The sequence below is a fragment of the Ambystoma mexicanum genome, chromosome 4p (genome assembly GCF_040938575.1).
Source record: "Ambystoma mexicanum isolate Mex_15411 chromosome 4p, UKY_AmexF1_1, whole genome shotgun sequence".
Lineage (NCBI taxonomy): Eukaryota > Metazoa > Chordata > Amphibia > Caudata > Ambystomatidae > Ambystoma > Ambystoma mexicanum.
In genome coordinates this window covers 1,102,749,897-1,102,767,781 of record NC_090927.1, presented here as the reverse complement: position 1 = coordinate 1,102,767,781, position 17,885 = coordinate 1,102,749,897, and the positions used below count along the sequence as shown (strand labels likewise).

Sequence of the window (17,885 nt, the reverse complement as noted above, 5' to 3'; positions counted from 1 at the left end):
ACAGGATGTATACAATAGTTATTTATGGCCAAAACACACTATGAAAAATTACTACTAGCAGGTAGATGTATCACAAAACCCTATCAAACTAAATAAATGTATACATTCACTTATTTATAGAGCATAATACACATCAGAAACTCATGCAAAGGAAAGGTTAGAATAGTATTATGCACTTATGGTCCAGAGATGATCCCTAACTAAAATTGTCCAGCCCCAAGTTGTCTGGGGCCTTTTGCCCAATAGTTCAGGTAAAGGTTCCACAGAAGTTATGAAGCAGGAAACAATGCAGGTAGGGTTTCTGGGGTCCAGTGAAGGGTTCTTAGGGTTAGGGTTCAAGTTAGACTAATGCCCAAAAGTAGCCGCAACAGTCAGATGTCTTGCGCAGGCAAGCAATGGCAAAGCGAAAAGTTTTAGAATTACGCTTTATTATAAGCCCATTGACTTATGATGAGAGTATAGTGGTAGGTTAGAAACTCTGTAACTTAATCCGTACTCCGATTCTTCTCCAGACTTGGCAGGACAAAGGAAGAGTGTCCGTTGCTTTTACCACCGAAAGTCGCAGTCCTCGATTTACATGGGTTGCAGGTTGGAGCTGATCTCCGGTTGGTGTCTTTCACTGTTGCAAGGACTCTCGATAGAAGAATGCAGAAAAACTCGATGCAGGACCCCTCTCAGTGCGGGACTCGGGTCAGGTCGGACAGTGGTCACCGCAGCACAGTGATACAAAAGGACCCAGCAGCCGCGGTCAGACTTTCCCTCCTATCTCAGGTACCCTCAAAGCTAGGACGCCGAAATTCTGCAGGTAGTTACCTCAGTATGGTGACGCCGGCAGCAGGGTAGCCCAAAAACAAAGCTGGTCTGCCACAGGATGGTTCCAGGGCACTTCCGAAGGCTTCTTTTGGCAAGGCACCGAGCAGATGTCAGAAATGGATGGTCCCTCCACTCCAAGGGTTGCAGCACTACTAAAGATCATAAGCAAGACAGGACTCCTCCAGGACAGCAGCAGAGGTTGGTTGCCAGGCCACCTTCAGTCAGGTCTCTGGTTTCTTCATGGGTCTCACAGCTGCACAGGATACTTGGCTCCTTCAGGTTTCTCCAGGATGCCTGAAGAATGGGTGCAAGGGTCCTCTTCTTATCCTAAAAGCCAGGTAAGAGCTGAAACTCCCACTAGCCAATAGCAGGACTAGCCCACACACACACACCCCAGCAGTGATCCAATCAGGAACACTGGCGGGTACATTCATGCATCCCACTCAGACACACTGAAACCAGTTTGTGGATTGGGATCAGACAGTCTCAGCCCACATCCTGCCAGCAAACACACACAGCCCTCCAGTAGCCCACCAAAAGCTTCTGCTTTCCCGGGTACTGCAAGTCCTTATAAGGATTGTCCTGGCCTCTCAGGCCAGGAAGAAGGGTAAAGAAAAAGATGGCAAAAGGACAAGTGAAAAATCTCATGGCACGGCCCTGTTTGACCAGTAGCCACAGTTACTAGCCAAATGTGATAAACGTGGTAAGGCTAAAATGAAAATTCCCAAAAAGTGGGAAAAAGTCACTGCTGCTACCAGCTTATCATTTTAGCACACCTAGAGTAACTACTAAAAAATCCTTTGAGTGTTAGTCTAGGGCAAAACAAAAATGCACCCCATTGTACTGCAGTGTAAGCTGCTGTGCACAATGATAAAGACATGATGGAACTCTGTGCATATCATCTGGCTGGTTGGTGTCCCTAGCCTGATTGTGGGAGTGAGATCTTTTTAATCCTCACTCTCTGGCTTAACTCATTTAGCTTTGAAGGCACTGGTCAGTCCTGATGGCTACTAGTTTAAGGGGACCCTGTTACTCATATATGTTTATTGTAGACTACTATCTCCCTTAAGGATCGTAGCGCAGGGAAGACTTATTTTACCATTATTCTGGCGTATAGGTAGTTTTTCACATACTATATAAAGTACCTTTGTTACCTTTTTGCCTTTTTGGGTGCACTTGTTAGCACATGGCAGCATGTTGTGCACTACACTACTTTGAACCCTGTCTTTGTGCTTTACTGTCCTTTTGGCCAACTTCCCTGTGTGCGGTGGGAGGATGTGGCCATATATGGACATCTTTGTAGGCTGTGACCAGAGCCTGGCAGGAAGACTTTTTGTGTTCAAGGAACTGGTTTAAACTGATGAACGGACTGCAGACAACAACAATACACATCCTAAATCTGTTAGAATTTGCGACTATACCAGAGCTGGCTGTCCACAATTGGACAGCTACACAAAGTGTGAATTTTACAAGAAGTACAAGAAGCAGCGAGGGACGCTGGAGGACTACCATTGGCCAAGCCATTCACTGAAGGCAACACTCTGTTCTCTATTTGACATGGGATACTATCCCTAATGCCTCCTTCAAACTGGTGGGATTAACCAGTTCCAAGTACTGCATTGCCTAGTCTCTGGACTTGGAACTCTGTAGAGGTGTGAGCCTGTAGCTGGTATCAATCTGCCAAAGTGAGAACTTCTTCTGTTACCTGGATCTTAAGCAGATGGGTTCTGTGACACTCTAATTGCATCTTCGTTGTAGCCCTTGGACATTGATGTTCTGGTGTTGCGGCTTTTTACCAAGAAGAGGAGCCTTGTTGGAGCTGTAGTTCTATGGTCCTTCATCCTCATGCCTGCAGACCATGTGCAGTGTCACACCAACTGCTCATCATGTCTGAGGTATTCTGGGGTCCTCCATCATTGTTGGAGTTGTCAAAGAGATGCTTCTGCAGCTTCGGTCAGGTCAAGCCTGGTGGTTATCTATTCCATTAGGTCGAATTGCTGGACCCAGCTGTCTAAGTAGTCACTTGAAGATTACTCAGCGACCACAACCGCTGAACTTCCAATGCGGGACCTTCTATGACAGCAATTGTACCCAAAGGCCCTGATATTCTAGGGGTTGTTGTTCATCTAGATTGGGGTTTGAGGGCCTTGACTGCATACCAATTTTGTTGTCCCAGTGTTTCCTAATCATTTCAATAGGTCTAAAGTCCTACACTGCAGCTGCTATTGCCTTGGTTGTGGTAGTGGAAACAGAGCATAGGAATACTGGCTGGGATTCCCCTGGACCACTAAGATTGGCAGTTGCCCCTCCTTATACAGGAAACCTAAGTTTGCTATCATACGAATTGGGTCACTATCTAGTACTATCTAGCCTAACCTTTCAAATATGTTTTGAACCCCATCCAAAAGTATCATAAACTAAGTTACTTACCCTGAACATTGTGAAACAGATGCTGTCGGTTAGGGATTGCACTTATTTAGTTCGGCTACTGTGGACTGACAATACCCTATAAGATTAGAAGACTTCTGATAATTTGTATATCACCTTTTCCCCCACTTTAGTTCAGTGAAACAGTGTTGCTATTGAAATGTGTTGTTTGTATCCCATTTTGGACATCAAACTAAGATTGTATATACGTATATATTGTTCGAGGGGATTGTGTCCTCCGACGTATTCCACATCTATGACAGTAATGATCGCAGCTGTGCTGCTTCGGGAAATTTTCGGTGTAGGCGTCCTGCGTCGATGACGTCGATACGCTGTTCCTCGAGGGCCTCCGTAGCCTCAGTTCCGTTTTTTCCGCAAACGTGTTCGCTTCGGAATCTCGGCGCGCTCGGTTCTTCTACTTTGATTGCAAAAATGTCTTTATCTTCTTCTACCCCGAGGTCGGACTTTAAAAAGTGTCAGGACTGCGGTTCCAAAATGTCCATCACCGACCCGCACAACATCTGCCTCTGGTGCCTCGGTGAAAGCCACGCCACCGATGACTGTGATGATTGCCAGTCCTTGACATCGAAGGCCTTGCAGGAGCGGAAGAAGAAATTAACGGTAGGTAGGGTATCTAAAACCCGTAAGTTGAAATCTGCTGGGCCTTCGACCAACGACTCAAGGGGCGACTCTCCGCGTCGGTGTAAGTCCACGGGGTCTCGGAGTGGTTCCCGCGATTCCTCTGCCTCTTCTAGGCATTCTCAGAAGCGCCGTCACCGGTCGCCTTCCCCGTCCTCGTCGGAGGACTCTGCCGGACAGCGGGTGACTTGTCCCACCAAGTATTCATCGCTGGCCGAATGGGACACATTCCGCCAGCAGATGATGGCGATTTTCGAATCGCAAGGCACGGTTCCGTCCGCGCCTTCGAGAGAAGCCGGCAAGGAACGAGCTAGAGCTACTGCTCGCACGCCTTCGGGCTCGGGTGGTCGGCGCGATCATCGGGAGCCGTCGAGGTTCCGATCGGACAAGGTTGATCGCCAGAGCCGTGCCAGATCCAGGTCCCGGTCCTCGACGCCCTCGAGACCGTTGGAATCTGCGCCATTGGCGCCGTGTCCATCGAGGGACTCTCTCGAGGCTCTGAGGAAGTTGTCGGCGCCGAGGTCATCGAAGGACACTCTTGGGGCTCCGGCCTTGAAGCATTTGTCGAAGTCATCGGCGCCTCGGTCGACGTCGATGCCGATTCCAGAATTTGCCAGAGGTGCCCCAGAGGGCTGTGGAAACTCTGAGGAGGGTGCTTAGTAAGTCAGTGAGGCCTGTTTTTTAGCCCTTTTCTGTTCCTCCACCCAGGCTGGATTTATTCCAACCTTTGGATTACATTTCAGAGGTGGAAGAAGGGTCTGAGGAGGAGAGGGTTGTGCCTCCTGAGGTTCCGGATGACCTGTTGACTGGTCACAGTCAAAAGGAAGACCTCTGTCAGTCCTTACATGACGCCAGTGGTCTTGACACCTCTCCGGAGGTGGAGTTTGGCAGGCCTGAGCCTGGCACACATGCCGAATCCTCGTATAGGCGTCTCATGTCTAGGGTGACTGAGTACTTGGGGTGGTCTGCTCCATCTGTTGATTTTTTTTCAGGATGATCTGACGGATATCCTGGGCCAAGGTCCACCCACTGACCCGGTGTTGCCATTTCATATGGCTTTGCAAACAAGGGTAGCGGCGGCTTAGACTGCTCCGGAGAGTCTCCCGGCAGAGAATAAGTCGCTTCTGAAAAAATACCGTCCAGCCAGTGGTGACCCCTGCTATTTGTCAACGCACCCCACTCCGGAGAGTTTGGTGGTGCAGGCGGCTACGGCCCCAGCGAAGCAGGTTGCGTACCCTACCATCCCTCCTGATAGGGACGACAAGCTCTTTGATGGTTGGGCGAAGAAGGTATTTTCTTCTGGGGGTATGGCTTTAAAGGCAGCCAACTCTGTTTGTGCCCTGGCAAGATTCACTTACACTCTGTGGAATTGTGGATCTTTGGCGGCTGAGCATATACCCGAAGGGGAAGAACGGGATGGTTTTCTAGCCCTCGTGCAAGATGGAAAGGATGCCATGTGTGAATCCGTTCAGTCGGGTCTGGACATGGCAGACTGTTTCAGCCGGTCCATGGCGGCGAGCACCGTGATATGCAGGTTTGAGTGGTTGCGGAAGTCGGGGTTTGCTCCTGATGTGCATTCCCGGCTTCTCAACATGCCCTTTGATGGTGTCCATCTTTTTGGCAGCAAGGCTGACGAGAGCCTTGAGAGGTTGCAGACCTCCAAAGCTGCGGCAAAGTCTTTGAGCGCTGCAGTGCGTCAACCTCCGCCTTTTCGGCCTAGCGGACAGCAATGGAGGGTAGGTTCCTTTCAGTACTACCCTTCCTTTGGTAGATCGAGAGGAGCTGCCAGTCAAAGGGGCCACCGTAGGAGTACCATAGGTGGAAAGCAAGGTACTCGAGGTGCCAAGGCCGCTCGGGCAGTTGCCTCTTTGCCCTCAGGCACTGCCGCTGCTGTGTCCACTCAGTCATAAGGCCATGTCCCATGGTTTGCCGGTTGGGGGCAGACTGGTACAGCAACTTGGAAAATGGCGTGCCATTACTTCAGATGCGTGGTTCTGGAGATCATAACCCACGGCTACTGTCTCCCCTTTCGGCAGAGGCCTCATGACAATCCACTGGGAAAGCTCTTTTTGAAGCATCCGGATCCGCTCCTTGTGCAGGAAATCCTATCCCTGCTGGAGAAAGGCGCCATAGAACTGGTGCCTGTAGCGGAGAGGAACAAGGGATGGTATTCCCCTTATTTTTTGATTCTGAAAAAAGACAGGGGATTGAGACCCATCATGGACTTGCGGGGGCTGAACAAGCTCCTCATGAAGGACAAGTTCAAGATGGTAACTCTTTCTCATGTCCTCCAAGCCCTTCAACGGCCCTTCAACTGCAAGATTGGTTGGTGTCTCTAGACCTCAAGGATGCTTTCTTTCATGTGCCGTTTCATCCAAAGCACAGGAAGTACCTGAGGTTCGCAGTTGGCGACTTGCATTTTCAGTTTCAGGTCCTGCTGTTCGGATTGACCTCCGCCCTGAGGCTCTTCACCAAGCTAATGGTGGTGGTGGCAGCGTATCTCAGGAAAAGGGGGATTCACGTCTACCCCTACCTGGACGATTGGTTGATCAGGGCGCGTTTTCCCGAGTAAGCCCTGGATCATCTGTCCGTCACCTGCCACTCCCTTCACAAGCTGGGCTTCTCCCTCAATTTAAAGAAGTCACATTTGACACCTACCCAACGGCTCCAGTACACCGAAGCAGTGCTCGACACATCCCTGTGGCAGTGTTCGCCTCCCAGGTGAGGGCTCATCACATTCTGCAGATGGTGGACAAGTTTCAACGTGCCCAGAGTCTCCCTGCGTTCGAGTTCTTAAGGTTGCTCGGCCTCATGGCATCCTGCATTTTCCTGGTGCCAGAGGCAAGGCTGCGGATGAGATCTCTGCAGTGGGCTCTCAAGATGCAGTGGTCGCAATTCTCCAGCAGGATGTCGGATCACGTTCAGATTCCGCCCTCGGTCGCACAGGATCTTCTGTGGTAGGCTGTTGAAGGAAATCTGATGAAGGGTGCTCCGTTTGGCAACCGTGGCCGGAGGTGACGATCGTGATGGACGCATCCCTCAGGGGTTGGGGAGCTCATGCAGACGAGCTGACAGCCAGCGGTCGTTGGTCTCTGTCGGAGTCCAGACTCCACATCAATCTGTTAGAGCTGAGGGCTGTCAGGCTAGCCCTGAAGGCTTTTCTGCCGTCTGTGTGGGGGAATAATGTCCTGATTATGATGGACAATACAGTGGCCATGCACTACCTCAACAAAAGGGGGGGGCAGGGTCACTCCCGTTGTGCAGGGAGGTGATGCAGCTCTGGTTCTGGGCCATCCAGCAGGAGATTTCGATCTCGGCAGTTCATCTGGCCGGAGACGAAAACGCAGCGGCGGATGCTCTAAGCAGGCAGAGCACGGTCTCTCACGAGTGGCAGCTGGCTCAGGAAGTTCTTTTGGAGATCTTCGTCCTTTGGGGAACCATGCAAGTGGATCTCTTCACCACCAGAGTCAACCGGAAGTGCAAAAGATTCTGCTCGCGGGAATTTCCTCCAAGAGGAGCCTTAGGGAATGCGTTCGTAGTGGAGTGGTCCTTCCCACTGCTGTACACGTTTCCTCCAGTCCCCGTCATTCCGCAAGTGTTGAGGAGGTTATAGAGGTTCGGTTCCCGAATGATCCTCATTGCTCCGGCATGGGCCAGGATAGCGTGGTACCCGGACCTTCTAGACATGTCCATCTGCCCTCCACGCCGTCTTCCCTACCGAGACGATCTGCTCTCACAGGAGGAGGGTCGGGTTCTACATCCAGCGGTCAAGTCTCTTAGCCTTCATGCTTGGTATCTGAAAGTTGTGGTATAAGGATTGGGACCTCCCCAAAGATGTGATGGAGGTGTTGCTTTCGGCCAGACGGCCTGCAACGAAATCCCTGTACCGTTGCCGTTGCAGAAAGTTCTGCGACTGGTGCAGGGTACAGAATGTGGATCCTTTCCAATCTTCCATTCTTTTGGTTTTGTCTTTTTTGCTTTCTTTATCCCACAAGGGCCTGCAAGTAGGTACCATTAAGGGGTACCTGGCGGCGCTATCCCTATTTAAGCGCTCGTCTGAGGAATGTTCTTATTTTAAGATCCCTTTGATTGCTCAGTTTCTAAAAGGGCTAACTAATGTGTTCCACCGTCGCCTTTCCAGGTGCCAGGATGGAATTTGAATTTGGTTTTAAAGTTCCTAATGGGAGCTCCGTTTGAGCCCTTACATTCTTGCCTGCTGAGACTGTTGTCATTTAAGACTGTATTTTTAGTTGCGGTTACTTCCGCACGCAGAGTGAGTGAGTTGCTGGCACTTTCCGCCAAGCCACCTTTCACAGTGTTACATAAGGACAGGGTTGTCCTTAGGGTTCGTCCTTCTTTTCTTCTGAAGGTTGTGTCGGAATTTCATCTAAGACAGAAGTTGATTCCTCTGGCGTTTTATCCTCCTCTGCATCCTGGTAAGGAAAAGGAGAGGCTCCATAGGTTGGATCCTAGGAGAGCTTTGAGTTTCTATCTCTCACGGATGTACCGGGTCAGAGTGGACGATCAGCTCTAAGTTGGTTATGCTGGAAGGCGTTTAGGTCAGGCTGTTTCCAAGCAGAACTTGTCCAGACGGATCATTTTGATGATCTCTGAGTCTTATCGTTTGGCGGGTAAGGACCCTCAAGTAGGCTTATGGGCTCACTCTACTAGGGTTGTGGCTGCTTCCACGGCTCTACAGAGGGACGTTCCAATTCGCAGTATTTGTGAAGCAGCCACATGGGCTTCTGTCCATACTTTTGTGAGACACTATTCCCTGGACTCCATCCATGGGCAGGATTTGGCCTTTGGTAAGGCAGTCCTGTATTCAGCGATTTGATTGGGCATTCTAAAATTCTAAATTTGTAGATTCTTTTCCCACCTCCATATGTTGGTACTGCTTTGGGAGTCTGTCATAGATGTGGAATACGTCGGAGGACACAATCCCCTCGAAGAACAAGTTATTTATCTTACCTGGTAACGTTCTTTCGATGGGATGTTCCTCCGACGTATTCCACATCGAACCCTCCCAGCCTGCCCCAGAATTTCTTATGCCATTGCAACTTGTGTTTCCGCAGGGCTTTCTGTAGTCATACTGGCAGGAGATTGGTGCCACACGTTCTGGGAAAAAACTACAACTGAGGCTACGGGCGCCGTGCGTCCTATATATAACATCCGGTGACGTTGACCCTCGACGGAGGCCCTCGAGGGACAGCGTATCGATGTCATTGACGCAGGACGCCTACGCCGAAAAAATTTCCGAAGCAGCACAGCTGTGGTCATTCCTGTCATAGATGTGGAATACGTTGGAGAAACATCCCATCGAAAGAACGTTACCAGGTAAGATAAGTAACTTGTTCTTTTACTTAATTTTTCGTATTTTTACTGGATGCATATGCATTGCTAATTAAGCAGAGTATGCTTATACTTATCTGTGTGGAAAATCTAGCACTTGGCATTTTCTTGTGTATGTAATTGTACATTGCACCAAACCCTGATCTCCTTATCTAAGCCTTACTAATAAGCCTTGCTACGAAACAAGAGTTTTGTTAGATTTCTGTGTAAAACCTTTGCTTCCTGAACCCCACAACAGCAGGGTTTCTGAACAAAAAACTAAGAGAGACACTGAAAATGTTTTAGATTTGCATCTGCTGTATTGCTTATTCTCATAATTAGTCTATATTGTAAATTATGCAGAATCAAAATGTGGCTTACGTTTCGCCAAATTCTTGTGTTAACTTACATTATTAATGAGACAAGATAATTGGCAGTAAGCTTTCTGAAATGCAAAAGAGAATATTTTAGTGATATTGTGTGACTTAGTGTTAGTAACGCGTTAATGCTGCTTCTCATTATGCAGCCTAGCCACAAGTATATAATACAAGCATTAGTCCTTCACGGCAGCTGGATACTGACTGACAGTGAGATGGAATTTGCTAGAGGATTTAAAGAATCAGAAAAGAATGAAGTCAAAGGTAAGAATGAACTACATTTTGTGTATAAATATTAACATATGTTTTTATAACCTGGCAGCATATGTCTTTAGTTCTTTTGCCATGTTTGCAGAAACAACCTTGTAAGGGGATCCAGTACTAACATTTATTGTGCCGATGTTAGAAGGAAATCTAACTTGAAGTACCAGTGTGTCAGAAGCCGGTACCATATTCTTGCACTATCCTCAAATACTTTAGGAATATAGTCATCCAATAGTCTCAATGAGCAAAAACTGGTATTTAAACTCCCAATCAAGGAGACTGAACTTGTGTGTGTTATGTTATATTGTGTGGTGTTGCTAATATGACCCCGCTACCCGACAGTGGCCAAGCATTTGACTTTGGTCTGGGGAATAATACATCAGTAAATGCAGAGAAATCTAAGATGTAACCATTTGTATAAACATTTTAAAAACCATGTAACAAAACATGTGATACTTGTGATAATACCTTCATTTAGGCAGTTATCCAGGAAGGGATAAGTCTTTCTATTTGTGACGAATCCTTGGATGTTGTCCCTTCTCCACTGGGGGAGCTCATTTCCATGAGGCCAAGGAGGTGAGGCCGCTACCCGATAGTCCCTCTGGGGGTGGTACTCGGCGGGTGGATCTCATGTGGAAGGAACCTCCTGTGTGACAAGGGGCGACTGTCCGGGAAGAACACGGTATGCCCAAAGTATATCCCCAGCTTCGTCCTCTTACTCCATGCAGGCTCCCATAATACCACATACTTCTATGTATTGCTGTAGGATAGAGGATTTGGCCTACCTAAACAGTACTGGGACAAGGAAGAGTAGGAACTTCCTATGTGAGCCCTAATCAGGCACTGGGACGAAGAAGAGCACATGTAGCCCAGTGGAAGATTAGAACATCAATACTGGGATGTGGAAGAAATGAGGAATGATGCAGAGTCCTCTGTGAAACCAACATGATCTGTCTGGTCACCTTAAACAAGGTATTCGGCTACTGGAAATAAAAAGGAAAGATGGACAATCCACCCAGTGAGTTCCTCTCCGTAGGCACCGTGGATGATGGCCCTGCATCGCAGAAACTGAGGCTCGGAGAGAAGCAGCTGATCGGGACATGGACCGGCAGATCAAGACCAGCAGGAGAAGGAGAACCAGGCACTTGAGAATGCTGTGTGACGTCGACAAACGGTGATGCACAGCTCCAATGAAGTGCGACTGAGCCGTCTAAGGCAGCGTGACCTCAGAAGAAGGCAGAGAAAAGCTATTGGAGACTCAGAGAAGCCCAGAGACTGACAACACAGTACCAGGGCTGCCTGGGTCAGTACAGGGGTCTGGGACCCAACTAAGAGAAACCACATTAATGGGGTCTGGGACCCAAGCAGTAGACACTGCAATAAAAGGGTCTGGGGCCTGAGCAAAATAAAGGGAATAGTAGGGGTCTGGGACCCTAACAAGTGAAACCAGATTAACAGGGTCAGGGACCCGAATAATAAGAGACCAAATAGAATGGGGTCTGGGACCCAAGGCAGTGGAGTATACCAGGACTGCCTTTTGAGTCACTGAAACGTCTCCAACCATATTAACAACATCTTGGTCCCAAAAAAGAGAAACCAAATAGACCGGGTCTGGGACCCAAGGCATAACCTGGCAGGAGAGTATACCATGACTGCCTGTCGAGACATTTTGCTGAACTACCAAGAAAGGCCAGAGAAAGCCCAGGGGAAGGGAGACATTCTCCCATCTTTGCTGAACTGCCAAGAAAGGCCTGAGAAAGGCCACTGCCAAGAAAGGCCTGAGAAAGGCCAGGGGAAGAGAGCCATTCCCCCACCTTTGTGAACATTGTAATAAAAGCCAAGGGAAGGCAGTCATTCTCTTGGCATTGTGAGAAACCTGAGAAAGACCAGGGTAAGGGAGTCTTTTCCTCTGGTTTTGTGACTATTGCAAGATGCCCGAGAGATTTCAAGGGGGGCTTGGGGGGAGTCATCCTCTTGACATCAAGGTTTTGAGTTGGAGTTTTGCTTATTTTGTGAACTGAGACTTTTCAATCTGGAACCTTGTGCGGTGCCTTTGGAAAGGGACTGCAATCTGGGGAAGGGAGTCATTCCCTCAGAAAATAGTTGCTCCAGACTACTGGCATGGTAGCCTACTCTGCAGAAGAAGGGAGTCATTCTTCTACAGTAAAGAGATTCACTAACCTTTTATCTTTAGTTAGAAGTGTAAGGGAAAGAAATAGATGTTGACACGGGACAGTGGACATTTTGTTAAGGACATCCTGACATATCCTTAGTATTAAGTTGAGGCAGGGAAACCTCTCTTATCGTTAGGAATAGTTAGGGTTTGCCTCCTTTATTTTTACTGAAAGTCTTTAGCAACAATCATGCCACTTGTGTGTCAGTCTCCTCACACTATGCAAAAAACTATGAAACTAGTTGCTGCCCTATGTTTTTCAATGCAGGGAAGTACAACCTACCACTACTGGAATCACTTCAGTTTCAAGGGGCACTGATAGAACAGCAGCAACCATTCTTATTTCTGAAAAGGGTTCAGAATATAGTAGCAAAGTCATCTCTATTTCTTCCATATACCCAGTTCAGGGCAGGGGTTTGTCTGACACTGTTACGATCAGTGATGTCCCTCGTTCTATTTGTCCAGCATTGAGGCACATTATCATATTTCTTAAAAGTTCAAGGTGCTACCAAAGTGTGTTAAAGGTGGGATCTAGGAGGAGAGCCTGCTAGCATGCAAGGTTTGCATACCTAAAGGTTAAATTGCATTTGGTCATAAATGCTTCCCTGATGAGGCTGAGGAGCTCACTTGAAGATCTGTCGGTGATAACAATATTGCCAGAAAAAGTGAGATTCTTTTTTTCTTTTTCTTTTTTTATTTATGAGATTGAATCGCTGAAAGCGATTTTTACAAGACACTGACATCTTAACATGAAGTCATTGTTCAAACAAGTTTGTTGCAGAGTCGACAAAGCGTCCAAGGTTACTCTACTTGTAGTGACTCTGGGGGAATGGATGAGATTGTTTAGTTAGATGTGTCGGTGCTTTGGAAGATCCGATCCAAAATTGTTACTGCTGCGATTGCCCATGAGGTGAGATTCATTATTTGGAGCTCAGGGCATTAACCTGTTTACTACCCTGGGTTTAGGCTAGGCATGTATTCATACCGACAGAAAACACCCATTGTATGCATTATGTAAGCAATCATGGTGGGATAAGCCTTATTTGGTTATGCAGAAAAATAGGAATGCTTAGTTTTAGAAATAGCCCAGATGGAATTTTCTTTTCACTCAGCACATTTCTGTGAATGTGTGCTGCACCATAGTTGATGTGCCAAGCAATTGACAGTCTATACCTCATGAAAGTATAGCTTAAAGCACTGCCTATTGATTTTGACCAATTAGCCCAGGTATATTTGTTTCTTGGACCAATTTCCCCTCATTCACAGCACATCACAGAACTTCCCTACATCCCCTCTGTTGGCACAAGATGGGCTTGTGGTAGCTTCCATTAGACGCCATTATTGTATGCTGCATGTCTGCCTTGTAACAGCTTATGATTTCCAGGGACATGATCTACTGGAGCAGGTGCAATACATCTTGATTGATCTAAACAGATGAACACTTAAGTTTTGGTTTAGGATCTGTCTAGGGTTGTGATCTCACAAGGATTTACTCTGTTTCATTGCCTACATTCAATTTTCCCCTATGTTTGGCCAGGGATGGATTTCAAGTGTGGTTCTTTCAATCTTTAAAAGAAAACTGCAGGATAATTCTTGTAGTAGCACATTTTTTAGAGGGTTATTAAATGTTGACCTTCCACTATATATTTTGTGCTATTGTCAAACGCTGGTTTGTGCTGTTGTCGTGGCTGCATGCTGGATTGTATGGACATGTGGATTGTAATCTTGAGTACGGTGGGGATGAAAGTTCTACATATTTAGAATTGTTAGAATAGCATTTCCGCCGTAATTACAAGTATGTAGTGTGAAGGCATCATGAAGCAGACAGCGACAAGAGGTTCAAGTTTGTTCCACAAAGTTTTATTAATTCAAAATGCAGGATGGAGTAAGGCCTAACTTGCCCTATGCTAAGGTGGGGATTCCCCTAACTAAAGAAAACTAAGGATAGTCTGTGTCAGGAAGTCCAAAGCAAATGTCTGTGTCCAAAACCTATAGTTGCCCTCACGTTTAACTGTATACAATGTGTAGGTATGTCAGCATCAAAACAAATAGTGTTCAAAGAAATGTTCAAAGCGTCTTCCAGCTCTTGGCTTGTAATCAGCTTCCCCTCCCCTAAGTGCACAATAGTTCAAAAAGCACAGTGGGGTTCCTTCCCCAAGAGTTCAAATCTTCCAGCTTTTCAAAACAACACAATTCCTTGGATATTTTCTTAGGATATTTTTCCTTTTCACTCGTTCACATAAGCAGTTCAGTTTCTTGACTTCAAAACACATAAGAGGTTGTTGTAAAACTCAAGCTTCTTTATGGGTATTGTCAGTGGCTTTTCTATACAGAGGGGCACTCTGTCTAGGCGCAGTTGTCGGACCACACAGCCCACCCATTACAGGTCACGCAACCGATACCCGTTCTTGTCCATCAACACTGCCACTGCTTAAACTTGATAGTGATGCTTGATTTGGTCACCTGTGTCACACTCTCCTGAAATTGTACCATGGCTTGTTTGGCCACTATGCATTTATTACACTTTTTTACATTCTCCTAGCTATTGCCAATACGTGTTTCCTCATGACATACAGTTCCTTGGATTCTCTTGGCTGTTACCAATGCTCGTTCTCTCATATAATGCAGTTCTTTGTAATTTGTCGTATAATGCAGTTCTTTCTATTTGACAGATTCACAAACTTTCTCTCATTCTGCTCATTATTCACAAGTGCTCAAAACTTGCTTTCATTCCGTTCGGTATTCAAAAGTGCTTATCTTTGCTTTCACTTCGTCAGTATTCAAAAGTACTTCTATTTGCATTCACAGTTAATTACTTTGGCCTCTTGGCTTCTTGCAACCCTCCCGATACAATATCTTGCCAGCGGATTTCCCAATGCTTGGTTTTCTTTCAATCTACACCACTTAGGCAATCTCGTACAGGTTTAGGTCTTGCTGGTTTCCCACCACCTCTTGCCTTCTACTATTGGCACTTGGAAATATGTGTTTGGCACTTTTGTCACAGTTCAGTTCTTTAAAATATCACTTGATTCATTCCCCCACCAGGTTAGAGTTGCATGGCTTTGTTTTCTTCTCCCTTCGTCTGGCTTAGCCAATACTTATTCTTACTGTTCACAAAGTCTGATACTTATCAATTTGAGGTCCATATTTAACTTTAAGCCAATTGCAATATTCGCGTGGGCTTTGACACCCGTTCGCCATGTCCGGGACCCCTTTCCCATGCAGACACACCGGATATGTGCCATGGTGGTGCAGCAAGGTTCCTAGCCGCCATGTTTCTCTGTTCCTGTGCGGCATCTCGTTTCTGCTCTGGGCCAGCTGTCCGTGACTCTCCTTCCCCAGCCAGTATGCTGTCTGCGGATCAGACTTCGCTGCACAGAGTCTGTCCCTTGACTGCTTCTGCTTTGCAGCTCACCCAGGACCTCCGCTCGCCTCCTGTTTCACTCTCCACGGCGTACACTCTGCACTGAGCTTTGGTCCTCCCACGGTTCTCTCGCCACACCGCTCTACAACTCTCAGCTGTGATATTCTTTAACTCCTGCCTCCATGGGCCAATCCTATACTTCAAAAGACTAGAACGCTCAATGTCATCCACAGCTTCTTTCACCTCGGTCCTCTTCTTCGTCTCAGTACTGCCGAAAAACAAGTCGCCATTAGCAACGGGTTTGAGATGAGTCCCTTTAACAGATTTGTGACTTGTGCAAAAAGAAAGGACATTACATATGGGTGTTTCAGTAGCCTTTGAGCTTCTTACTTTAGGCTTTTCAGTAGGGTCAATGGGAAAACAGGGAATGGCCTTACAATAGCCCACAAAGGTCTGGGGGATTAAAGGGACATCTATGCAGGGAAAAGGGGAATACCATGCCTCCTCCAAGAGTACCTCATCTCCTCTCCCCAAGTCTCTTCCACCCAGGTAGTACTCCCTCGCATGTCCACCCCCAGAGTCCGGATTCAAGAGCGGTGGCCTTTTCCTGACCAGCGAAGAGGAGGATATCTTGGGGAAAGAAGGGAGGATACCCTCAGATTCTTCACAGTAGGGACTTAGTAGGGCTGCATTTTCTTTATGGTGCTTGTGCCTGCACTGCACGTAGAAAATGACATTAGCCAGAAGGCGTGTAGTCCTGCAGGGAATTTAAACTGACATTGGCACGTAACCGCTGGTGTGTCAATTTGGCATAGGCTGGTTTGTGCTAGTCTGTGTTGGGATGTGTTTGTGCAAAAGGTAAGGCATCTTCTTTTACATCAAAGACTAGCCTTTTGCTTAGTTGGGGTCAATGGAACAGCTATTTGGAGCTCACAAAGGAAATGTATCCTAGCAAAGTACTTGGATTAGTCAATACCTTGAACAGAAGAATCCCGGGTCTATAGTACCATTGAAGGATATGTGAGGGGGTCAGGAATGAAACTCAGACACAAGTTAGCCACGTTTTTGGTTAAAGACCTCTGACTCTGCTCTAAAAGGAATTTCCCTACCTGAACCAAAAACTTAGGATTTGTCGTTGTCAGAATGTCCAAAATAAAAATTGTCCTGTGTCCAAAGTTCTATTCTGACCCTCACACTAAAACTAAAATCTAAGGTCAAACTGGAAATGTCTTTAACCTTGAAATGTTTGGGAAAGTGTTCTAAAAAAGAGGAATAACTGGTTTTCAACATAAATGTTCAGCAAGGATATAGGTGCTTGCTCAAAACGATGGCTCCCTTTCCCTGGATTCCTTTTGATTCTCTCAAGATTCACGTTCAACAGTTCCTTATGCCCTTCTTGGCCCACTCCTATGTTGACGAACAAAACTTGTCTTGACTTTGCAATTGTATCTCTCTTGAACATCCAGTTCATACAATCCTCTACTTGTCCTGATGTTCCTTCTCAGGATTACTTTAGTCAATTTAATAAACAGTTTAATTCTTTGCTCAGTCCTAACCTTCTCATGACCTCTTTGTTAAACAACACAATCTTTTATGTTTCTTAAATAACACTGCTCTGGTATCCTGGTATAGTCTCCTTCCAGGTCTTCTTATATTCAGACTCCTGTGATGGTTGCCTGGTGTACTTTCCTGCTTGGACTTCTTATATTCGCTTGGGCTCTCTGTCCTTCTCCAAAGTCGCACACACACTTTGTTTGCAAATATGTCCTCTGGATTTATAATCTGGTCTTGGGTTTTCATCACACACAATTTGCATTTATTTGCTTGTACAGGTTTTATTTGAAATTGGCTCTCCCCTTTAATGTCAATACATTCTTTCTTTCTCTCTCACTTGCTTGTTGTTCATTCACTTGTATTCGTCATACTCGCTGATACGCCCCAGGGTCCCCACAGCCTCAGGAAAGACTCACTGGCGTTCGTTGGCGTTGTCGTATGCTCCGGCAGTCAACCGTAGAAGTGCTTTCATCTGCTTCCTTCTCGTGACTGCCTCTGCCTGGTTTCCTCTGGGTCCCGACGCTTCCATTTCCAGCGTTGTCTTCGCTATGGACTCCAGTAAGGAAAGGAAAGTGCTGCTCTGCTCGGTCACCTCCGAACACCCAGGAGTCCCTCGCCAGCTCCTGGCGTTCCTGCAGCGTGTCTTCCTCTCTCTGCAGCCTTCTCCTTCGTTGCTGGTGAGCCACCTGTCTCCACCAGGCTGATACTCGCCCTTCGGTATGCTCAACCTCACGAAGAGACGCTGTTCTCTTCGCCAGCAGCAGACATTGAGGTTCTGCTTTGCTTGCCTTTTAAACTTCCTGTGCACAGGTGTGTATGAGTAAACACTGGAATGCTTGCTGTGCTTGGGGCTTTTCTTATTCTGCATTGCTTTATTCTTATTCTTCTCCGTCCCAGTACTTTGGTCTTTCTGGAACATGCTGTCCAGGTTTTGTAATTGGTT

General features: G+C 46.9%; 1 protein-coding gene across 2 annotated transcripts in view; it reads left to right on the top strand.

Moving 5' to 3' along the window:
• The window catches only part of ADGB (androglobin), a 2,161,023-nt gene that overhangs the window by 1,780,958 nt on the left and 362,180 nt on the right, over window positions 1-17,885 (top strand). For both annotated transcript variants that reach the window (XM_069606692.1, XM_069606693.1), the window contains one exon: window positions 9,737-9,851. In XM_069606692.1, coding sequence (XP_069462793.1) covers window positions 9,737-9,851 — 115 coding nt within the window. The remainder of the gene's footprint in view (window positions 1-9,736; window positions 9,852-17,885) is intronic.